Below are 20,648 nucleotides of genomic sequence, written 5' to 3'. Positions count from 1 at the left end.
ATTCAGTAAATTTATATTTTATATTTTTTATTAGTGATATAAAACGGTTGAATTGTATTATATGTTATTTTTAAGAGAGCTGCTAGAGACATAAATGGATTCCACAAAGAGATTTCACACACTAACAACGCAAACTATCAATGTATATTGTATCACGTTGCCTTTTTTTTTTTTTTTTTTTTTCCTCTCTCCCTCTCCCTCTTTCTCTTCCTCTTCGTGCTTTCCCCTCCTCCCCCTCCTTCCATGGGCCACCAACAAAGACCATGCGACAGAGCAAGGCACGATGATGTTGTGGATTAGCAACGGCGAGCGTGCGATAGCGGATCACGATGGTGCGGTGACACTAGCACCAATCTGAGCAGCTAAGCACGAGAGAGAGAGAGAGAGAGAGAGAGAGAGAGAGAGAGAGAGAGAGAGAGAGAGAGAGAGAGAGAGAGAGAGAGAGAGAGAGAGAGGCGGTAGATCCGACCATGATGGGCTGTGGAGTGTGCAACAGCAGAACTGCCTTACTATGGTGGAGACGGTCCTATCCTTGACCGCCTAGCCACAAGATGATGCACGGGCAGTGCGCTGCACAGGCATAGCAGTGCCCAGTCACACTGAGGAACAGTAGGGGTGCTGGCGGCCACCATGTGAATCGCCGACTTTTCTATTCCTGGAGCAATGCCCCTAAGCACGGTGCACAATGGGGCAACGATGCCAACACGGGAGATAGGGCACAGGGGTGGGGGACAAAAAAAAATTTGGGGGTAGAGAAAGGAAGATGAAAAAAAAAAAGAAGAATACGTGTCACATTCTCAGTATACTACATCAATATGTGGAATTTTTTTGTGTCTAAAGTATTTTTCTATTTTTAATACTTTTTATCAATAACTAATTCAATTTGTCACGAATCGACTCTTACCCGATTCCGAATTTTTCGAGTAGATTTTCGAAATTATATCGTGAAAAAAAATTATAAATGTCAAGAAAATAATTAAAAGGGTTGACAACTTAGAAGTGAGGAGTTGACAGTAAAGTTCCAAGTAGTAACCTTGAAGCGAGTAATATATATGCAGCCGTCTTCGCATTAGCAGGGAACACCCTAGGTAGAAGACACATTTACAGACGACAGTCCGTGTTCAAGATATGTTTCGGCTTGCAGTTTCACCTCCAACTTCCATTTCCACCCCCACGTCAGCCGACACTGCTTTCGCTCGCGTACCGTGCGCCGCTCTTCTGAGAACTAAAGCCGCCTCTTCTTGCTCTTTATCGGTTAACTTCTTGTCACTCTCTGAAGCGCCCCTAAATTGCTTTCCGTATCTATTCGAACGACGTTTGGTCAATTGGTTTCTCTCTCGCTGATTTTTTTTAATGCTTTGAAACTTCACTGTCTTTTTGTCCTTTCAGTCGTCCTTCGGGTGCGTTCGGCTTCACTCCTGCCCGCTGCGTCTGAGCTGTGGTCCAATCAGAGCCATGTCTGAGATTGATACTCTCTCGGTGCCAAGCAGTGCTTCTCAGTCCTCTGTTTCTGGTATTCTTTCAAGTTTCAAGGCTCTCTTTGATTTCTTTTTCTTTACTTTTTTCGGCTAGCATTAAAAAAATTATAATTTTTTCCGTAAAATAGAGAGCTTTTTACAGTATTCTTCTCATTTCACCAATGTGAACATTGTTGTAAAAATGGAATTCATCATTTGGGGATTTTGAGTTTATTTTCGATACGTTGGGACGAAAAATTGTTGGGTGGGTGATGATCTAACCGTTAAACTTGTGATGTTGGGAGGATGAGTTTTGGTTTTTCTTCAACTTTAATTTTCTTTTGCACACTGGCGGATGAATATCCATTAAAAATATTTTTTTGATAAGTAAAATAAAATTTATTAGAATAAGTAATTAAGCATAGCCAAGTACACAGAAAGCACGAGATAACACCTAATTACAAGCTATCACCTCTATAAAAATAAACATAACTTTTTTTTTCCTTTGGATAATTGAATAATGTTATTTTGGTTTGCGTTATTGTTTTTGGCTTGATACAGTTAACAAGCAAGCACTAATATCATTGTCAGACAAGAAGGATCTTACTTTTCTTGGATCTGGGCTTCAAAAACTGGGGTAAATTTTGCAGACCTATTATATCTCTCTCCTCTTCTGAGGCTCTTGTACTTGTACTGTCTTGGAATCAGTGGGTGCCGTGTAGTCTATTAACTCAGTTGTTAAAGATTGAACCTAGCATTTTCAATATTCAAATGGTTTATAGTCTTCGTTTTTGGTTTATAGTCTTCGAATTGAACCTAGCATTTTCAATATTCAAATGGCCATTTCCCTGTTTGGTGTTTTTGATATGATACTGCACTCATTTTACATTTATCTCTTCAAATTATCTGTCCTCTAAGTTTAAGATTTGAATTCTGGAAGCGCTTCTTATGATTTTTCATTCATCTTTATATATAAGCCAGCCAGTTTCATGAAACCTCATTTGAATGAATTTTCAAACTGGTTGGTCACTATCGTGATTGCCTCTCTTGTGAACCATAGTTACACAATTGTTTCAACTGGGGGAACAGCATCAGCTTTGGAAAGTTCTGGCCTATCTGTTACTAAAGTGGAACAGCTTACCTGTTTTCCAGAAATGGTGAGTATCCGGAATAGCTTAAGTTGCTTTTCAATTGTCTAATTAGCCTTTGTACTGGTGTCACTCATAATTTAGAAAATGATTATTAACTCAGGAAAAAGCTTCGTATAATGTATGGTATGAAGCTTTTTAGACAAAACTTTTGAACTCTCTTTTGGACTTAACCCAGGAATTTCACTGTTTTTCTGAAACACCCCTTTCATGTTAGGGATAGGATGCTATATATTGTTTCATACCCTAAAGAACTTGCCAATGGTGATCTGGAGTTGATATTCTAGAATTTTTCCTCATTTTTCTTAGAGGCTCATGCATTCAGATACTCTACATGAGTGTAACGTTTATTTTTATTACCTATAAAAAAACTCGTATTGTAAAGAACAAATAATTATGTGAATATTTTAACAGCTTCTAACTCTTCTAGGAAAAAGGTGGCGGCATGATGTAAGAAAAAGGTGCCCCAAATGTTTGGGTTTAACTCTGAAAATAGGGTGGCAGATCTGATTGGTCAAGAGAAATCCTTATCCAACAAGATTATTAGTTTTTCTTGGATTTCTTTGACTAGTCCTATTAGAACATTGGTTGAGCCTTGTTAAATTCTACGCCTTCAACAGCTTTTCTAACACCTTTTAAAGCCCATAAAATAGACCTATGGAAACAAAAACACAGTTAACAAAATTCCCATTTTTAATCGGCTGCATGAAGTGCTTCCTTTTACAACTACAGCTTGAGGCCGAATTAATTTTAGTATGCTTGGTAATGCAGCCTCTGGTTTGATTTATAAGCATGCCTCTAATTTTGATGGTGCAAGTTTGTCAATGTTGGTTGGTCTCCTGCTGTTGGTTGTTGTCTTGCCATTGCTCCGCCATTGATTTTAAAGTTGATTTTTCAGAATTTCTTTTACAGCTTGATGGCCGTGTAAAAACTTTGCACCCTAACATACATGGGGGTATTCTTGCTAGAAGAGATCTAAAGCATCATATGGAAGCTCTCAATAAACATGGAATTGGTAAGTTTAGATGTGAAATTTCACATCATCTCTCTCTCTCTCTCTCTCTGCCTAATCTTGTTTTGTATGAATTTGCTAGATAGTTGCTTGACTAAGATAGTTCTTCTACAGGTATGTTTGATGTTGTAGTAGTGAATCTGTATCCCTTCTATGATAAAGTAACTTCAACTGGAGGAATTGAGTTTGACGATGGAATTGAGAATATTGATATTGGTGGTCCTGCAATGATCAGAGCTGCTGCAAAGGTTGATTGACTATGTTATTGGCAAAATAATTTTGTGGATTATATATGGTTTCTCTGTGGACTTGGTTACACTCTGGTTTTTTGCGCACTCCTTGACACAAACCTAATACTTTACACACTTCTTAACTATGTAACTAGTGACCTTTTTATCTCCCGGAAAAGTTAACAAAGTTAAGGCTATTCAATGGGCTAAATTTGAAGCAGGAATATTGGTTGTGGCAAAGTTCATACAGGTTTTAAATTCATGAGCAGCACCAAGTGTGACTTTGCAAACCCTGCTACTTTTAGATGCTGCATTTGTGTAGCTTCTAAAACATCAAAAATTGCACGTGGCAAAGTTCATACAGGTTTTAAATTCATGAGCAGCACCAAGTGTGACTTTGCAAACCCTGCTACTTTTAGATGCTGCATTTGTGTAGCTTCTAAAACATCAAAAATTGCACGTGCAATGCAGCTAACTGTTCACGAATCGATTAGGCAGTAGTGTCATTCAACACCTAATTAGAATAGGGAGATTTGACTGGGTTAATAATCTTAAAGAATTGGTTAGAAATATATATGTTTTTTTTTATAGGTAATCAAAACTGTATTAATCAAAGAATAGGTCTAGCCCAGTATGTACAAGAAACTGCCCCTTTAAGCAGGCGCAAGAGAGACTAGAAATATATATGTTTTAAGTTCCCTACTATTAAACTTTCCCTTTTGGCCATGTTGCATATACCTTTTTTCTTTTATTTATTATTTTATTTTTTTGGTTTTTTTTTGTTGGGGGGGGGGGGGGGGGGGGGGGGCTTTTGGATCATAATGTCAACTGCAACATAAATGTGATTGTTTAGCACATTGTCCTTTTAACTTATCAGCCCAAATTCTAATATAGTTATTTCTTATCCATGTACTTTTGTTAAACAGAATCATAAGGATGTCTTGGTGGTTGTAGATCCACAAGATTATCCTCAGCTCCTAGAATTTCTTGGAGGAGATGGGAATGATCAACACTTCCGTAGACAGCTTGCTTGGAAGGCATTTCAACATGTTGCTTCTTATGATTCTGCAGTATCTGAGTGGCTTTGGAAGCAAACTGCAGGAGGTTCTTCGGGTATGTAAACCTCTTTTTTATCGGTAAACAAAATTTTATTGATCATAAGAATAGGCAAAAGCCCAGGTATACGGAAATTCATGGAAATTCTGCAGTAGTGTTGCCTTAGCATGCTAGTTCAGTGATACAAGAAATTCATGGAAACTCATTCCATTGAAATCAATTACAACTGACCAATGAATTTAAAGTATTGAAAAACAATTTCCTAAGCTCTTCCATTGAGTGCTCTCGATCTTTGAAGCTTGTCATTCACTTCCCTCCAAATGCACCACCATAAACTACCTTCCATATTGCTGCAATATGAGAGCTACCCTTAAGGCCTCTCCAAGAAGCTAAGAGATCGATCACCCTTCTCAGCACCACCCAAGTTAGTCCCACCCGACTGAAGAAGTCATTCCATAATGTTGTGGCAATCTTACAATGAAGTAATAATTGATCAACTAACTCCCCACTCTTTTTGCACATACAATACCACTCCATGACAATGAATCGATGTTTCCTTAAGCTGTTAAGTGTGAGTTTCTTCCCCAATGAAATTGTCCATACGAAGAAGGGTGCCTTTGAGGGTGCCCTTGTCTTCCAAATACTCTTCCATAGGAATGGGTTGATTGTATGTGTGTGCATGGCTTGATAGAAGGAGCGGACGGTGAACTTCCCTTTCTTGGAGTGATGCCAGAAAATCTTGTCATCAACTTCCCTCATGTGAGTGGAATATATGAGATCATAAACTCCGATATTGTGTCAACTTTCCAATCATGTGCATTTCTTTAAAAAGCGACATTCCATTGACAAGTACCATTTGATGTAACCAGCAAGTCCGCAATCGAGGCTTCTTTCATTATGGTATGCAAACCTTATTACTCAAACTACCTAAAGTTGGCATTTTGCACCCTACCTTATCAAGTATGATGACATCCACATTGGCTAGAGCGTGTGGCTGTTGACCACAAGGTTGGAGGTTCAAGCCTCCTAGCGAGATCTGTTTTTGATTAAAAAAAGTATGATGACAACCACAACATCATTTCCCCAAATATTTGCTACCCAGTTCTTAACAAGGAAGTGGCAGTGTATAGTAATAGCACTCGTTACCTGTGGAGACTGTCAGTCATAGCATTTCCCAATGCCCATAACCCTTTGAAGAAATTTCCTACTGCATATTGTAGATGCTATCCCTCATTTCCTAGACATTGTGTTTTGTAAGCCTAGTAATATGATTTTGGTTTACCCGTTTTGGGCTGTCGCACTATCTTGGACAGCATCTTAGTTTTTAAATTCCAAATGTTTATTCATATTTGAGACAGCAGCTGTTCTGTTGACATTTGTTGGTTGAAACTAAAAAATCCCTTGTCACCAATATTTTGGGCCTCACATCCTAAGGGTGCATGTGTAAGATAAGACTAATTTATTCCTCACATGGTTTTGACTTGTCTAGTTGGTGACGGTGTGTGTATACTAGCCACATGATTCAAAGAAGTGTGCCACCTACCCAAAATTCAAGCCCAAGTGAGTAATAAAGCTGAATTTAACCTTTCTAATGTGGACAAGGTGAAGAGGAGGAAGGGGAAGCACCAAGCCATGGGCCCCTTTCAAAAATCTGAAAGGGCTCTAAATTACAGTGACTTTTGTCATTTTCTAGTGGCGGTCCCCAAGCTTGTGCTAATTATTATAGAAGACACCACCATGTGATAGAAGATCACTTCTCTTTAATCCATCATAATGAAGCTAAAAGCAAACTAAGACTAATGAAAGTTGAATACAATCCATAGCTTTGTTTTACCATTATTGTTGTTGTTGTTGCTCTTGTTTGTTGTTGTTGATGTTGTATTATGTTCAGTCTTTGACTTAAATATTCTCCTGAGTCACAATTTGACATAGCAAAGGTAGAAAGGGGTTATTCTGAAATTATCTGACTGTTTATATAACAGTATCATTTAAAAAATAACAAGTATCAGTTATATTTTAAAAATAATTTTGAAGAATGCAGATTCACAAATGCAGAATGTAGAAATTATTGTGTTGCATTTACGAAGTGCCTCCCACTTGGGTGCCTAGACTGATGGGTTCTTATTTGTTTTCAAGATAAATTTCCTCCCAGCTTAACAGTGCCTCTTGAGTGCAAAAGTACTCTTCGTTATGGTGAAAATCCTCATCAACATGCTGCGTTTTATGTGGACAAGAGACTTGCAGAGGTTAATACTGGTGGCATTGCAACTGCTATTCAACACCATGGGAAGGTGAGAAGTACAAGTTACTATGCACAACTAGTGATTATAAACAAATATTATATGATATAATAAATATATGCAACTGCTTTCTGATTTTCATTTGTTGGGCAGTCGATGTCATACAATAACTACCTAGACGCTGATGCAGCTTGGAATTGCGTGTCAGAGTTTAGAAACCCTACCTGTGTAATTGTAAAGCATACAAATCCATGTGGAGTCGCTTCACGTGATAATATACTTGAAGCATACAGGCTTGCTGTTAAAGCAGATCCAGTGAGTGCTTTCGGTGGCATTGTAGCCTTCAATGTAGAAGTAGATGAGGTAAGCTGTTTTTTTGTAAGTTTTAGTCTGGCATAGAAACTTTTACAAGTTGAGCCCCATTTCATTATGCACTTCTTGGGAGCTTCCATTTACGTTGAAGTGCATTGAGGCATAGAGTATCGATGATGATATGTAACCACAAAGCAAGCCATAACATTATATCGTTTTTCTTCTCATTTAATAACTTCAAATCTTCATTATTACTAGCTTTGTTGGCTTAGCACGTGCTTTCATCATCTGACTCGAAACCTGGAACTAAGTCATATTTTCTTCACTAAAATGATTGAATCACCGATCCATATATTAAGATTTGACTTGTAGATATCTGATGCCACGATGGAAGGGGAATCAAATAGATGTTCAATTCCTTTCTCCATTTCTTTTTCTACCTGTAGGCTCTTGCTAAGGAAATCCGGGAGTTTAGGAGCCCCACAGATGGTGAGACTCGGATGTTTTACGAGATTGTAGTTGCGCCCAAGTATTCAGAAAAGGGGCTTGAGATTCTTCGTGGAAAGTCTAAGACCCTAAGGATCCTTGAAGCAAGTAAAAATGAGAAAGGAAAGCTTTCACTCAGACAAGTTGGTGGTGGATGGTTAGCCCAGGATTCAGATGACTTGACCCCTCAGGATATCCAATTTAAAGTGGTTTCTGAGAAGGCTCCGCAAGAAAGCGAACTTCAGGATGCAGAGTTTGCATGGTTATGTGTCAAGCATGTCAAAAGTAATGCCATTGTAATAGCAAAGGTTGGTAATTTTCTGACCACTTATAGATCATGCGTGAATGTATCTAACCGATGCTTTCTTCTGATCCATGTTATTGTTTGGGCAGAATAATTGCATGTTGGGCATGGGAAGTGGCCAGCCAAACCGTCTAGAGAGTTTGAGGATAGCATTGAAGAAAGCCGGAGATGAGGTCAAAGGGGCAGCTTTGGCTAGTGATGCCTTCTTTCCATTTGGTATTTACCACCTTAGGCAGTAACTGCTCTTGAAAGTTATTGACAATAGTGCATTTGTGAAAAGAGTTTGAGATAATGTCCAGGGCGAATGAATATTAGGATGGAGAGTATTAATAATGAAGTCATATTTCTGCAGCAGTGAAATCATCGGGGCTTTTTTTTTTTTTTATTACAGAACTGGGGTTGGGGAAACTTGACCCCCAGATGTCCCACACTGTCACGTACACGGGACGGGTGGTGGTGCCCCTTGGCCAAAGGGCTTTTGGCCTGCGAAATAATTCCTTGCCAGTAATTGTTAGTGATTGTTAGGCATTTATTTCCTTTTTTTGTGTTTAATGTGGATATTGCTTGTTCTGTAAACAGCCTGGAAAGATGCGGTGGAAGAAGCATGTGAGAGTGGGGTCAGTGTTATTGCAGAGCCTGGTGGGAGCATCAGAGATGGGGATGCAGTAGACTGCTGTAAAAAGTATGGTGTTTCACTTCTCTTCACCAATGTGAGGCACTTCAGGCATTGATGATTGCCAGCATTTCTCTCTGCCTTTTTCAGCTCCCTATTTGTTTCCATCATGATTGAAAGTTCTTGTTATCCTAAACCATGAGTAGGTGCTCTGTTCTGGCGAAGGCCCTGTTGCGTTAGATTAATGGAAGCCATTTGTTATGAAATCCATAGCCAGCGTATTTCATCGCATCAGTTTTGAGATTGGAAAATCTGCATATTCCAGTGTTTTTTGGTTAACTCTCTCTCTCTCTCTCACACACACACACACACAGAACACGCACACGCACACAAGATATTGGTGACTTCAGTAATATGACATGGTCATGGTCTGGTGAACTGTTTGCCATGGCAGCAACCAAATCAGCCCATCACTAATATAGTTTAAGACGAATAAACCCAAAGAAATGTAAACTCTCAAAAAGGGTTTTCGATCTCAAAGAAATGACCTCGAATAGGGCCGATAATTGTAAAATCAATGGACATCACATCTAGACTAAAAATACGCAATATATTGATAAGACTATATCCTGACAAACAAAAGATTTCCAAATCCTTTCATCCATACGCCAGGATTTCAACCACCTTTCTACCTCAGAATTTGCATGGCAAAATTATATCTTTAGTGCCAACAAAAGGACTTGGCTTGGAAAGCAGGGAGTCACGAATTTTGTATCAGTTTCCTTTCATTCCATGATAACCTTGGCCCCAAGAGTTTTCATCTTCTCAATTATTTGCTCACCTTCTTCTTTCGATACTCCCCTTTTAAAAATTGATGGGGTCTTCTCCACCAAGTCTTTGGCTTCCTTGAGACCCAAATCAGTAAAACTCCTAACCTCCTTGATTACCTTGATCTTTGAAGCTGCTTCATAGGACTCAAGTTTTAATTCAAAAACAGTCTTCTCTGGTTTCTTCTCCTCCTTGGCTGCTGTAGGTGCCTTTGCTGCAATTCCAGCCAAACCCGCAGCTCCTGGTTTCATGACCCCAACTGTTGGTGGGTCCTTCATTCCCATTTTTTTCATCATAATGCTTCCCAGCTGGCAAGCTTCAGCCAATGTGAGTCCTGAGACTTCATCTACAAGCCTAAATACACGCTCAGTTGGAGGACTACGATGCTCTGTGGGATCAAAAGTAGCTGGATCATAATCAGTTGGGAGCCTTTTCTGATCAATCTCCACTTCTTCCCCCTCTTCCTCCTCCCTTGCAGGTTGACTAAATCTTTGAGTGAACGTATTGATGTTAATCGGATTTAGGGCCACCACAGCTTTTCTGGATAATCCCATTGGTAAAGTATGCCTTCTTAAAATGAAGCTCATTTTCACGTTTCTATTCTATTAATGGAAAATCAACCTTTAAGATTTGAGCTTTCACTGGACGACTGACAACAGTATGGCCTGAAATCCATCGAACAAACAATCAAACAAACAAATAAAGGGATTGTTAAATCATATACATTTTGCTTCAATCAAGTTTTATATAACAAAAAAATACAATGTTTTACTGATATAAATAACATATTTATAAAGATAAAATAGATATAAAAATAAGCTTAAAATAATAAGAAGAATACAATATAGCTCTAAACCTACTGAACAGAAGCTTCGAAAGCGGGGAAAAGAGATGCAATAAGTGTGCCCTATGTTAGAATCCTAGAAATTTTTGGAATTACAATCTTGACTCATACAAAGAAACATGATAATATAGGATTGCATGAAGCATATTGTTTCATCTTAAACTCAACAGCAATAGTTTCAACTCCTTTTACAACGAAAAGCAATCAGCAATCTTGAAGAAACTGAAATTCACTTTTTCTGTAATATTTCTTTAGGAGCAATAGCCTATAAAGGAGCGAATGGCCATATTCACAAAAGCACAAAACCACGCATACAAAAGAATGCAAGAAATAAGATTTTAGCTCCAGAGAAGACAGCTCTAATCCATTAAAAGTATGATTATTTCTCCCGCTCCAAATTAACCATAGGACCCTGCTACATCCACCTAGAAATCCCACCGAGGGTTGCTACCGACAATGCAAAATATTTGCTTTATATCATTTCCCTTAACCATATAAAGCAAAGAGGGAATAAATTCCAGGAGGGACTACTCCTATCTTCTGAACTAACCTTTCCAACAAAAGAACCTCATCAACCATCTTTAGTGGTGTATTTTCTCCCAAAACACTATAATTCAAAACAAAAGCTCTCAAAAAAGGACTATCTGGTACTTAGAGCAAATCACACTCTTTTCTATCGATTCCTACTGCACCATCAACATTCCTCAAGGAAGTTCTTCCGGGATGCATGTATGCCTATGTTCTTTCTATCACTCAATGACTAAAATTTGAAGATTGAGGTGCTGTGCCTTTCACCTAAAGCGAATGCTCTGTTCCACTGCACGTGTATAAGTTTATAATGAAAAGGAAGTCAAGCACAAATTTCAGCAATCTAAAAATTACCAAACTACAGCAACGAGTCTTTCCTAATGCAAATTTGCCCAGCAGATTCAAGTTCCCACAATAACTGGTTAGCTAGTACATTTTAGCTGCTCGGGAAAGAAAAAGACTAAATAAAATTGAGCTGCCAACTTAAAAACTAAGTGTCAAAAGAATTCCCATGAGCTTGCTTACTAAAGGAAAACGAAAAAAGAAAATGAAGGAAATGAGATTACAGACAGAAAAAACCTCAAACCGAGTGTTCCATCATATGTAACCTGAAAGACTCAAACTACTTCTTGAGGCTCTTTTAATTGCTTTATCACATTTTCTCGGTAGCCAAACAAACAAAGCATTGAGGAAATCAATAAAGAAGATAGCTTTCCCAGTTCCTGATACAGATGCATTCCAGCAGAAGTGAACTAGATCACAAGCAATTCAATAATTTTTTTTTTTTTTTTAAAGAACTGAAAAAATAACACGGGTGTCACATTTATAGCTGCGAGGAAATGATAGAAAAGGGGTAAAAAAAACCCAACGAGGAGATGACGCCAAGCTCTAAAACCAACACTGATAAAAAGAACAAAGCTGTAAAATCCAAAGTGCACGCAAGCAACCCAAATATTTTGGTCTAAAATCTCTTCCAACCACAAAGAAATCACAAATCAAGCAAAAGATAATAAATACCCGAAGGGCAGCTTGGTACCTAATCCCTGACCCTAAATTGAGGGTGAAGACGACAAAAATGGCGCCGTCGAGGATGGAGGATCGGACCGCTGTTGTGTGTGTGAGCGTGTGTACAGTTTGAGGGCTCGATTCTGTGTATCCCTTAAAACGACGACGCCTATCGAGGATATTTCTAGTCATCTTTGCGCCACATCGATCGCTTGAACGGCAGTGCCTTTTAACTTTATTTTTTTGGATAGGTAAGAGAAAATATTATTGAAATGAATGAAAAAGGCATAAGTCATGTACACTCCGAGGCCTGGAAGTGTACAGAATAACACTTAAATACATTCTAGATGTGCTGAATTAAAGATAAAAAGTCATGAGCATTATTTCCACTTAGTACAATAGCAGAAAATTAAGACAATAGAGTGGAGAAAAAAATTCTTTAGCTCCCCTATTGTACGTTCTTTATCTTCAAAACAACGTGCATTCCTTTCTAACTAAAGATACCACATGATACATAGCAAAATTATTTTCCATGCCGCAACCACTTGATGACAACCTTGTAGCTTCCTCCAACAACCCAACAGATTCACAACCCTCAGGGGCATCACTCAAAGAATATCAATCCTTTGAAAAATCTCATCCCACAACTCCTTGCTACCTCACAATACAATAGTAGATGGTCCACATATTCTCTATTCTTTTTGCACATATAACACCAATCTACTATGACACAACCCATCTTCCTCAAGTTGTCCATAGTCAAGATCTTCCCAAGAGCAACACTGCATACAAAAAAAGCAACTTTGAAGAGCACCCGGGACCTCCATATATTTTTCCAAGGGAACAGAATATGATCTTGTGTTATCAAGATATTGTAATACGCTTTTACCGTGTATTTCTTATTATTAGACCTCCACTTCAATCTATCTCCATGTGTCGTTGGCATTCCCTTGGAGTATAGTAAGCTGAAAAAATCTGATACACTAGTTAGTTCATGATCATGAAAATTCCTATTGAAAAGAATATTCCAATGATGAGAGCCATGCGAAAAGAAACGCATATACGCCATTGAAACCTCCCTATTCGCTGCAATACTATAAAGAGCCAGGAACGCTCTTTTCAAAGCCTGATCTCCGGACCACTCATCCCACCAAAAACTGATACGGTTGCCTTCACTTGCTACAAAACAAATTTTTTGTTCAAAGCATGGTCAACCCCTCCTTATAAACTTCCATAAACCCACACCATACCCCCATCTCATTTCATTAGAGCACCATCCACCCCAAGTCGCTCCATGTCTAACATCGATGATTGTCTTCCACAATGATCCCCCTTCTGAATGATATCTTCACAACCATTTCTCTAACAACGCTTTATTAAAAGTTCTCAAATCACACATTCTCAACCCCCTGCACAACTGGTGCACATACTGTCTTCCATTTAACCAAATGGAATTTCTTCTCCTCCCCTATACCCCCCATAAGAATGCCTTAAATAGTTTCTCGATCCTGTTCACCACCCCTACAGGCATAGGAAATAGGGATAGATAATAAGTAGGGAGATTAGTAAGGGTGCTCTTAATAAGGGTGAAACGGCCTCATTTCGATAAATACATCCGTTTCCAACCAGCTAACATTTTCTCTATCTTCTCCACTACCCTATTCCATATAGCTCTAGCCTTGAATGTTGCGCCCAACGGTAGGCCCAAATATGACCCAAATATTTCATCGGCAAATAAGACACCTTACAATCTAAAATGCTTGCTAAGCTGAGAATATTTGAGACCACACCCACTGGAACCATCTCAAACTTCCCAAGATTCACCTTGCATCCCGACATTGCTTCAAAACAACGTAACAATGCTCGTAGAGTTTGGATCTGACTAATATCCGCATCATAGAGAATGGTATCGTCTGCAAATAAAAGATGTGAAATGATAATAGAGTCACCGGTGCCATTGTCCACCTGATAACTCGATAAGAGACTACCATCCACAGCCGCCTTTACCATCTGACTAAGAGCCTCCATGACTATAACAAACAGAAGCGGAGATAATAGATTTCCTTGTCACAAATCCTGAGAACTATTAAAGAAACCAACAGGTGTACCATTAACAAGCACTGAGAACCGTGCAATAGAAATGTAATGACTCATCCATGAAATCCACATCTCACCAAACCCACACCTCTGAAGTAGATATAATAAGAATTTCCAGTTTACATGATCATAAGCCTTTTCCATATCTAACTTACAAAGAATACCTGAAACTCCCTCCCTCAACCTGTGATCCAAGCACTCATTAGCAATGAACACTGAGTCAAGAATTTGTCTCCCATGAATAAATGTGTTTTGTGGCTTGGAGATAATCTGTTCCATCACAGGACTTAACCGGTTGGCAAGCACCTTCGAAATTATTTTGTATATACTACTAACCAGGCTTATAGGGTGAAAATCCTCAATAATCGATGCCCCTTGTTCTTGGGAATAAGAGCAATAAAAGTCGCATTAAAAGATCTCTCAAACTTTTGAAAAGAATGAAACTCACTGAAGACGTACATAACATCACCTTTCACTATGTCCCATCAAGTTTGAAAGAAACACATAGAGAAGCCATCTGGTCCCGGTGCTTTATCCTTAGCCATCCCATAAATGACCTTGTAAACCTCGTCTTCATCAAAAGGTCTCTCCAGCACATTCATACTCTGAGTATCAATAGTCTCAAAATGCAAGCCATCAAGCTTCGGCCTCCATTCAACCGGTTCGGTAAGAAGGGACTCATAAAAATGCACAATATGATTCTCTATATTAGTAGGCGAAGACAACACCTCGGTACCTGAATATAAAGCCTCAATGGCATTACTCCGCTGATGAGAGTTTGCCACTTTATGAAAGTACTTTGTGCACCTATCCCCTTCTTTCAACCAGAGTGCCCTCGATTTTTGGCGCCATGAGGTCTCCTTCACCAACAAAACTCTCTTCCAAATTTTCCATAACCATGCCCTTCCTCATTAACCCCTCATCTGAGATGTTTCCCTGTGATTCATGTCCCTCTATTTCCTGCAATTCCTCTAAAAGGACCGACTTCTGATTGTCAGTGTGGCAAAAAACTTCCAAATTCCACTTCTTCAGATCTTATTTCAAAACCTTTAATTTACCTACAAGGATGAAACTTGTCGTGCCAAAGATCTGATACGACAACCACCAAGCACTCACCAACTCTATAAAATCATTCGCTTTAAGCCACATATTTTCAACTTTGAAATGTCGTCGACCACTGTGAATACTCCCACAATCTAAAAGAATAGGAAAATGATCAGAGCTAACTCGAGGTAGGCATTTCTAACAAACCCCCAGAAAATGGGCTTCCCACTCAAGAGAGATAAGAAATATGTCTAATCTCGACCAAACCCGATCATTTGACCAAGTGTACTCTCTCCCTACCAAGGGAAGATCCCTGAGATTCAAGTCAAACAAAAACTCTGAAAACTCCTCCATGGCCACATAGTTTCGGTACTATCCTAATTGCTCGCTCTGAAAGTGGGTAATGTTAAAATTACTCCCATACACCACGGCACATCCCATAAGAATAAATTCCTGCCAACTTCTCCCATAACCTTTTCCTATCCCTATCCACATTCGAATCGTATGTACCTACAAATGCCCATTCCCATCTGTCCTCCTCGTTTTTAAACATAGTTGCTACCGAATAATCTCCAATAGACTCTTCTAACGCCTCAACAACTCTTTTATCCCACATCAGTAATACCTTGCCTGAGGCTCCCTCTGAGGCCAAATAAGACCAACCCACATACGAGCACCCCCATAAACTACGCACAATGCTTCTATCAATGCTCCACAACTTCGTTTCTTGAAAACAACCCACATTACCCTTCCACATCCGCAATAAAGATTTGATACGAAGGTGTTTATTGTGATCATTAAGCCCCTGCACATTCTAGGATATAATCTTAGGCTGCATTTAAACTTGGATTGCCCCTCCCTTTCGATCTCTCCCTTCCGTCACTCCCTTCCTTCACATCATAATTAATGCAACAAATTAGCCTTTTGAGTTCCCTATCCCTCCTTATGGCTGATTTTGAATGGCTTTCTTCCAAAGCCACGAGAAGAGCCTTAAATTGTTCTCCTTACCAACACAAGAGATCCCTATAACTGTTTGAATTTCCTTGACTTTTTTAAAAACCCACAATGAGGAATAATTCCCCTCTTCAATTATGGGCAGAAGTGTGCACGAGGGAGTGAGGACAGCCCCCTCATCGACGGCACAATCATCCCCAAACAAAGCCACTTGCAATTTCGCATCACCTCTGGGTGCTACTAAAGAATCAAAGGGCCTAATCTTCTCTAGGGTGTTGCAATCCCCAATCAAAGGAGCAAGGCAAGAAGTCCCCGTTAAATTAGGTGGAGAAGAGACTTCAATGGCCCCAACAAACAGCGGTCTCACCTCACACACCTCGGCTTCCACAGACAACCTGTTTCTCGGAGGACCACCAGCAGACCGACCCATCTCCGACCTTTCAACCTTCTCTATGGAACGAAAATGATTGAAAATGATTGGAAATGATCCAAAAATAAAAGAAAGAAGATTTTTAAAGACAACTATTTTAATTTACAAGAAAAATTGGTACAGGAGCGTTTAAAATCTAAATCAATCTTATTATTTAATAATATGAATTATTGATTTTATATACTGACTTAAGAATATAATAATTCATTTAAAAAATTATACACACAATATTTTTCACAATTTCTTACGCAATTATATTTTAAAATGGAAGACACTTTTATAAAATAATGTTGATTTATAAAAATACCTTAATGTATTTGTCTCGTTTAAAAACATGATTGTTAAAAGACTTGTATTTATATTATTACTCTTTTAATTACCATCCTTTCACTATCTTCTTGTATGGCATCAAATGACTTGATGATATTTAATGAATGATAAATAATTTTTTAATAATTTAATGTCAAATTAGAAGATGATCGGAAAAAGTTTAATGAATATATCTTATAATAAAATTTCATAATTGATGTAGCTAGACGCTATACAACAAATCGTCTTTTTAATAGAGCAATTTTATAATTTTACATAGAGAATTTCTTAGGATTGGTCGGGTTGGTTTTAGTCAAATAACAGACTGCCAATCACATACGAACACCTAAGACTTGCACCACACTTATCCTGGACTAGCACTACATCAGAAACGGACAATACCTCTTCGCGATTTCAGGCTTCAAAAATCAGAACACCTCACAACCCTGTAATCTCTTCTTCACGATTTCTCCAAGCTGACCAACTTCCACAATATAAAACCCATTCCATGAAAGTTTATGCCTCACAAGACCACCACCACTAACCACTGAGACCACGGTGCATTTTTCTCTCATAGGACTCCACCATGGACAAAAACAGAGCCATCCCTGTCCAACTTCACTGCACAACCCAAGTTCCGTCACCCACCAGTTGCTTTGCCCACCAGCAATTTTGAACACCCTCTTTGTCGCCTACCAACTCAACCAATCCCCATGAATATGATCCTGTCTTCTTCCTCGTCTCAATCCTTTGTCTTCCTAGCCAATTGCTAACTAGATTCTTGCCCAAACCATTTCTTTTTTTTTTTCATTCTTCATTTTTGGAGTCTTGATAAAGATCTCTCTGTGTTTCTATTGGATGGCTTGTCGTTGCTCTCTCTGAAACCATCCAAATGCACAGCATTAATTGCAGCCATCTAGAAAACACAGTATCAAGCCGCCAACCCCAATTTTCCTCCACGCCTTAACCAAGCATAGCTATTTTTAGCCCTCAGAACAGAGCAGCCAATTGGTAAAAAACCACCTAGTCTACAGTGGGTACTCCACACACGGCAAACATTTGTTTTTGCTGTTAAAAACATAGCATGACCATGGATCACAATCTCGTTCCTCCTTCGTCAGCAAGTTCCTCGCCAGAAATAGCCACTCGACATGACCACAGCTCATATGTGATACTCCTTTGGACCACTGCATGTAAGCTCTCTGCCTTTGTCTCCATCTCTCCGTTTCTTTCTCATCACTCTTTGAGTCTCATTCAATCAAACATATACCTGAGTGTCAGCCATGAAAAATCCTTGTAGGCAAGTGGTTGCGTCAGTGTTGGACTGAGATTGGGGCAGTGCAAACAAAGGCAACGAGGAAGAGAAGAGTGCGATTCTCTGTGGTGGAGTGTATTTCTCTTATAATGTTTTTTTCTACGTGGTTTGAGATGAATGAAGGGCTGCTTTTGTGGGATTGGAAGCCCGACCACTGTTCTCTTTTACATATATTACATGCAAGTCTTATGTGTAAATACATAACTTGTTGGGAACCTTTTTTAGCTATAAAATAAAATTCAAAACTATATTTATTAGTTGACGTCGAGTGTTTCTATATCCTTCACATCATTGGGGTGTCTTGATGTATAATAATATGGGCTTGCACAGAGAATTTCCCGATTTGACATACTACAAGAAATTACGTGAGTTTATAAATTTTATTTTTATAAAATTTTTATAAAGTAGATATTTCTTTAAGATTTGTAATAAAAATGAATTTTTATTATATGTTGGATGAGAGCACATAGCTATCAAATTTTTTTTAAAAAAATACATTTTTATACTAATTAATGTACAGGTTTTCGCATCAATTATGAATTTAATATGTTCATAAATAAACTCTCAATAGAACAAACTATCATTTCTCAATACAAGTAGATAAGTATTTATGAAACTATTTGGAAAACCCCTTGTGTGTTTTCCTCTATTGGAATATAGTTCTGCAAAAGCTTTGATTTTGAGAATTAGGTCATCTCAAAAACCTTCACCGTTGTAAGTGAGGATAAACCAATTACTTATTCGAAAAAATAATAATAATCAGAATCGCCTGGAGGTTAGTCATTGATAGGCCAAGATGGGCTAGCTCAGCTCATGTCCATATCTGGCCTGTGGGTTGAACTGGCAGAAGCCCATATAATTACTTAAGACCATGCATTGAATTAGTACTCTTGCTAACAAAATAAGGAAATGATATTTGTAATCCTAATATATACAAATTTTACGCACTTTTAATTGGTAAATTTAAAATCTATATGAAAAAATTATTTTTTTAATGATGATGTGGATTCCAATTTTACAAACTTTTTTTCAAAGAGTATATAATATTTACATACCCTAAAACTATATCTAGTGTTACTCAAACAAATAAACATCGTTTGTAAGCTTACTATTTTTACTTTTCCTCCATTCTCGTTAACCCTTGCTTTATATTTCCAATTACTTGTAATCTAAAATATCATTTATTGCATTCTAATCTTATGTCCATGATGATTATGTGTTTTGCACTGGATTTATTATGCATCAATTACTATTCATATTTACATCACACACTTATAGCTTTTTCATAGAGTGTAGAGGTACTTTTTATAAGGTATATGTGTTTTTTATAGGGTGTAGGGTGTAGAATGGTGAATAGTAACTGATAAAAAAAGAATTTTTTGTTTTGCACACCTAGACCCAATTCCAACAACTTGGACTAAGATCTTGCTACCTATGACATTGGGGGTGGTGTGTCTCCGATGTCAAAGTCAGTGTTTTTCTTTCTTGGCAAGGTTACCTCCTTTTTTTTTTTTTTTTTTTTTTTTTTTTTTTTTTTTTTTTTAACACATATTAATGGATATTATCCCTCAAATAAAAAGTATTTATTTTTATCTTCGAGACCAGGTGTTAAGAAGTCAATATGGATCGATCGTCTAGCCACGATGCAAAGACGATGTGAGAAAATTAGAGATCTTAGATATTCTGGCCTAAGTAGCAGTATCGTACGTACGTAGAGCTTGAGAAAGACTCTCAAAATATTTATTAGGGTTTGTGATTATTCTTTCTATAGTATAGATCGTTTGTATGTATTGAACGAGGTTCATGGTTTTTCATGGTTAGGTTTTCTATGTAATTTTTGTTTTGAGACATGATGTTGTCCAAACGTTTCGTAATTTTTTTGAAAAAGAATGAACTCTATTATTAAAAAATTAATTTTTTTTCATATAAATCTAATATTTACTTATTTTTTAAGAGATTGCACGGCACTTGTATATTTCATTAATGTAAAAATCATTTCTCTATATTGAAAGGGACTGATTATTTCTTGGGTCAATTTAATAAACAAACCGAACTCATAAATTCTCGTATAGTGAAGGGCTGTATATATATATATATATTAAGCATGAATTAGTTTTAAATCCACAGAAAAATCCTAAAATTAATGTATTAAAAAAAAACGTTTTATTCTATTAACTTATATTTCTTTACTTCAAAATTATTTAAAAACTTTTCTCAGAGAATATTTAGGAAAGCTAATTCACGTGGAAGTTGGAACTCCCTCTAATCGTACAGTACAAATTTAAATATGATTTTATATAATTTCCAATTTGTTGGATTGTTTCATGATCTTGTAATTGTCAATGAAAGCAATTAGACATGTTAGCAGTGCACGTTATATCTAAAAAACATTTGAATAATAGTCTCTGATCTTATGCTCTCGGAAACCAAACATCA

General features: G+C 37.8%; 2 protein-coding genes across 5 annotated transcripts; one reads left to right on the top strand and one right to left on the bottom strand.

The window, feature by feature from the left end:
* The first annotated feature begins 1,012 nt into the window (after positions 1-1,012).
* Positions 1,013-9,126, top strand: LOC122279174 (bifunctional purine biosynthesis protein PurH). The gene is made up of 12 exons (XM_043089571.1): positions 1,013-1,254; positions 1,390-1,513; positions 2,019-2,094; positions 2,518-2,614; positions 3,518-3,620; positions 3,732-3,865; positions 4,774-4,960; positions 7,040-7,194; positions 7,297-7,506; positions 7,902-8,249; positions 8,335-8,461; positions 8,825-9,126. Exons 1-12 carry the CDS (start codon positions 1,129-1,131, stop codon positions 8,974-8,976), a joined length of 1,839 nt encoding a protein of 612 aa, XP_042945505.1. The 5' UTR covers positions 1,013-1,128; the 3' UTR covers positions 8,977-9,126.
* Positions 9,127-9,353: 227 nt separating this feature from the next.
* On the bottom strand, positions 9,354-12,327 carry LOC122279175 (50S ribosomal protein L7/L12-like). Of its 4 annotated transcripts, none has more exons than XM_043089573.1 (2): positions 12,076-12,327; positions 9,354-10,351 (listed from the first exon to the last, which is right to left on the bottom strand). In XM_043089573.1, the coding sequence occupies exon 2, from the start codon at positions 10,271-10,273 to the stop codon at positions 9,644-9,646; it is 630 nt and encodes a 209-aa protein (XP_042945507.1). In that variant the 5' UTR covers positions 10,274-10,351; positions 12,076-12,327; the 3' UTR covers positions 9,354-9,643. The 4 variants fall into 4 exon arrangements, with proteins under 4 accessions (XP_042945507.1, XP_042945506.1, XP_042945508.1 ...); XM_043089572.1 differs by having other exon boundaries at positions 12,095-12,325; XM_043089574.1 differs by lacking the exon at positions 12,076-12,327 and adding an exon at positions 11,638-12,062.
* Positions 12,328-20,648: the final 8,321 nt, after the last annotated feature.

Source organism: Carya illinoinensis, chromosome 10, assembly GCF_018687715.1.
Source record: "Carya illinoinensis cultivar Pawnee chromosome 10, C.illinoinensisPawnee_v1, whole genome shotgun sequence".
Taxonomy (NCBI): Eukaryota; Viridiplantae; Streptophyta; class Magnoliopsida; order Fagales; family Juglandaceae; genus Carya; species Carya illinoinensis.
This window is presented reverse-complemented; position numbering and strand designations above follow the sequence as displayed.

What these genes read in the sequence shown, in the direction of transcription:
- LOC122279174 (XM_043089571.1), top strand. Translation starts at nt 1,129, where the DNA reads ATGTTTCGGCTTGCAGTTTCACCTCCAACTTCCATTTCCACCCCCACG. An exon ending in TTACCTGTTTTCCAGAAATG is followed by an intron (nt 2,615 to 3,517) that starts GTGAGTATCCGG and finishes TTTCTTTTACAG; the next exon opens with CTTGATGGCCGTGTAAAAAC. An exon ending in TCAATGTAGAAGTAGATGAG is followed by an intron (nt 7,507 to 7,901) that starts GTAAGCTGTTTT and finishes TTCTACCTGTAG; the next exon opens with GCTCTTGCTAAGGAAATCCG.
- LOC122279175 (XM_043089573.1), bottom strand. Translation starts at nt 10,273, where the DNA reads ATGAGCTTCATTTTAAGAAGGCATACTTTACCAATGGGATTATCCAGA.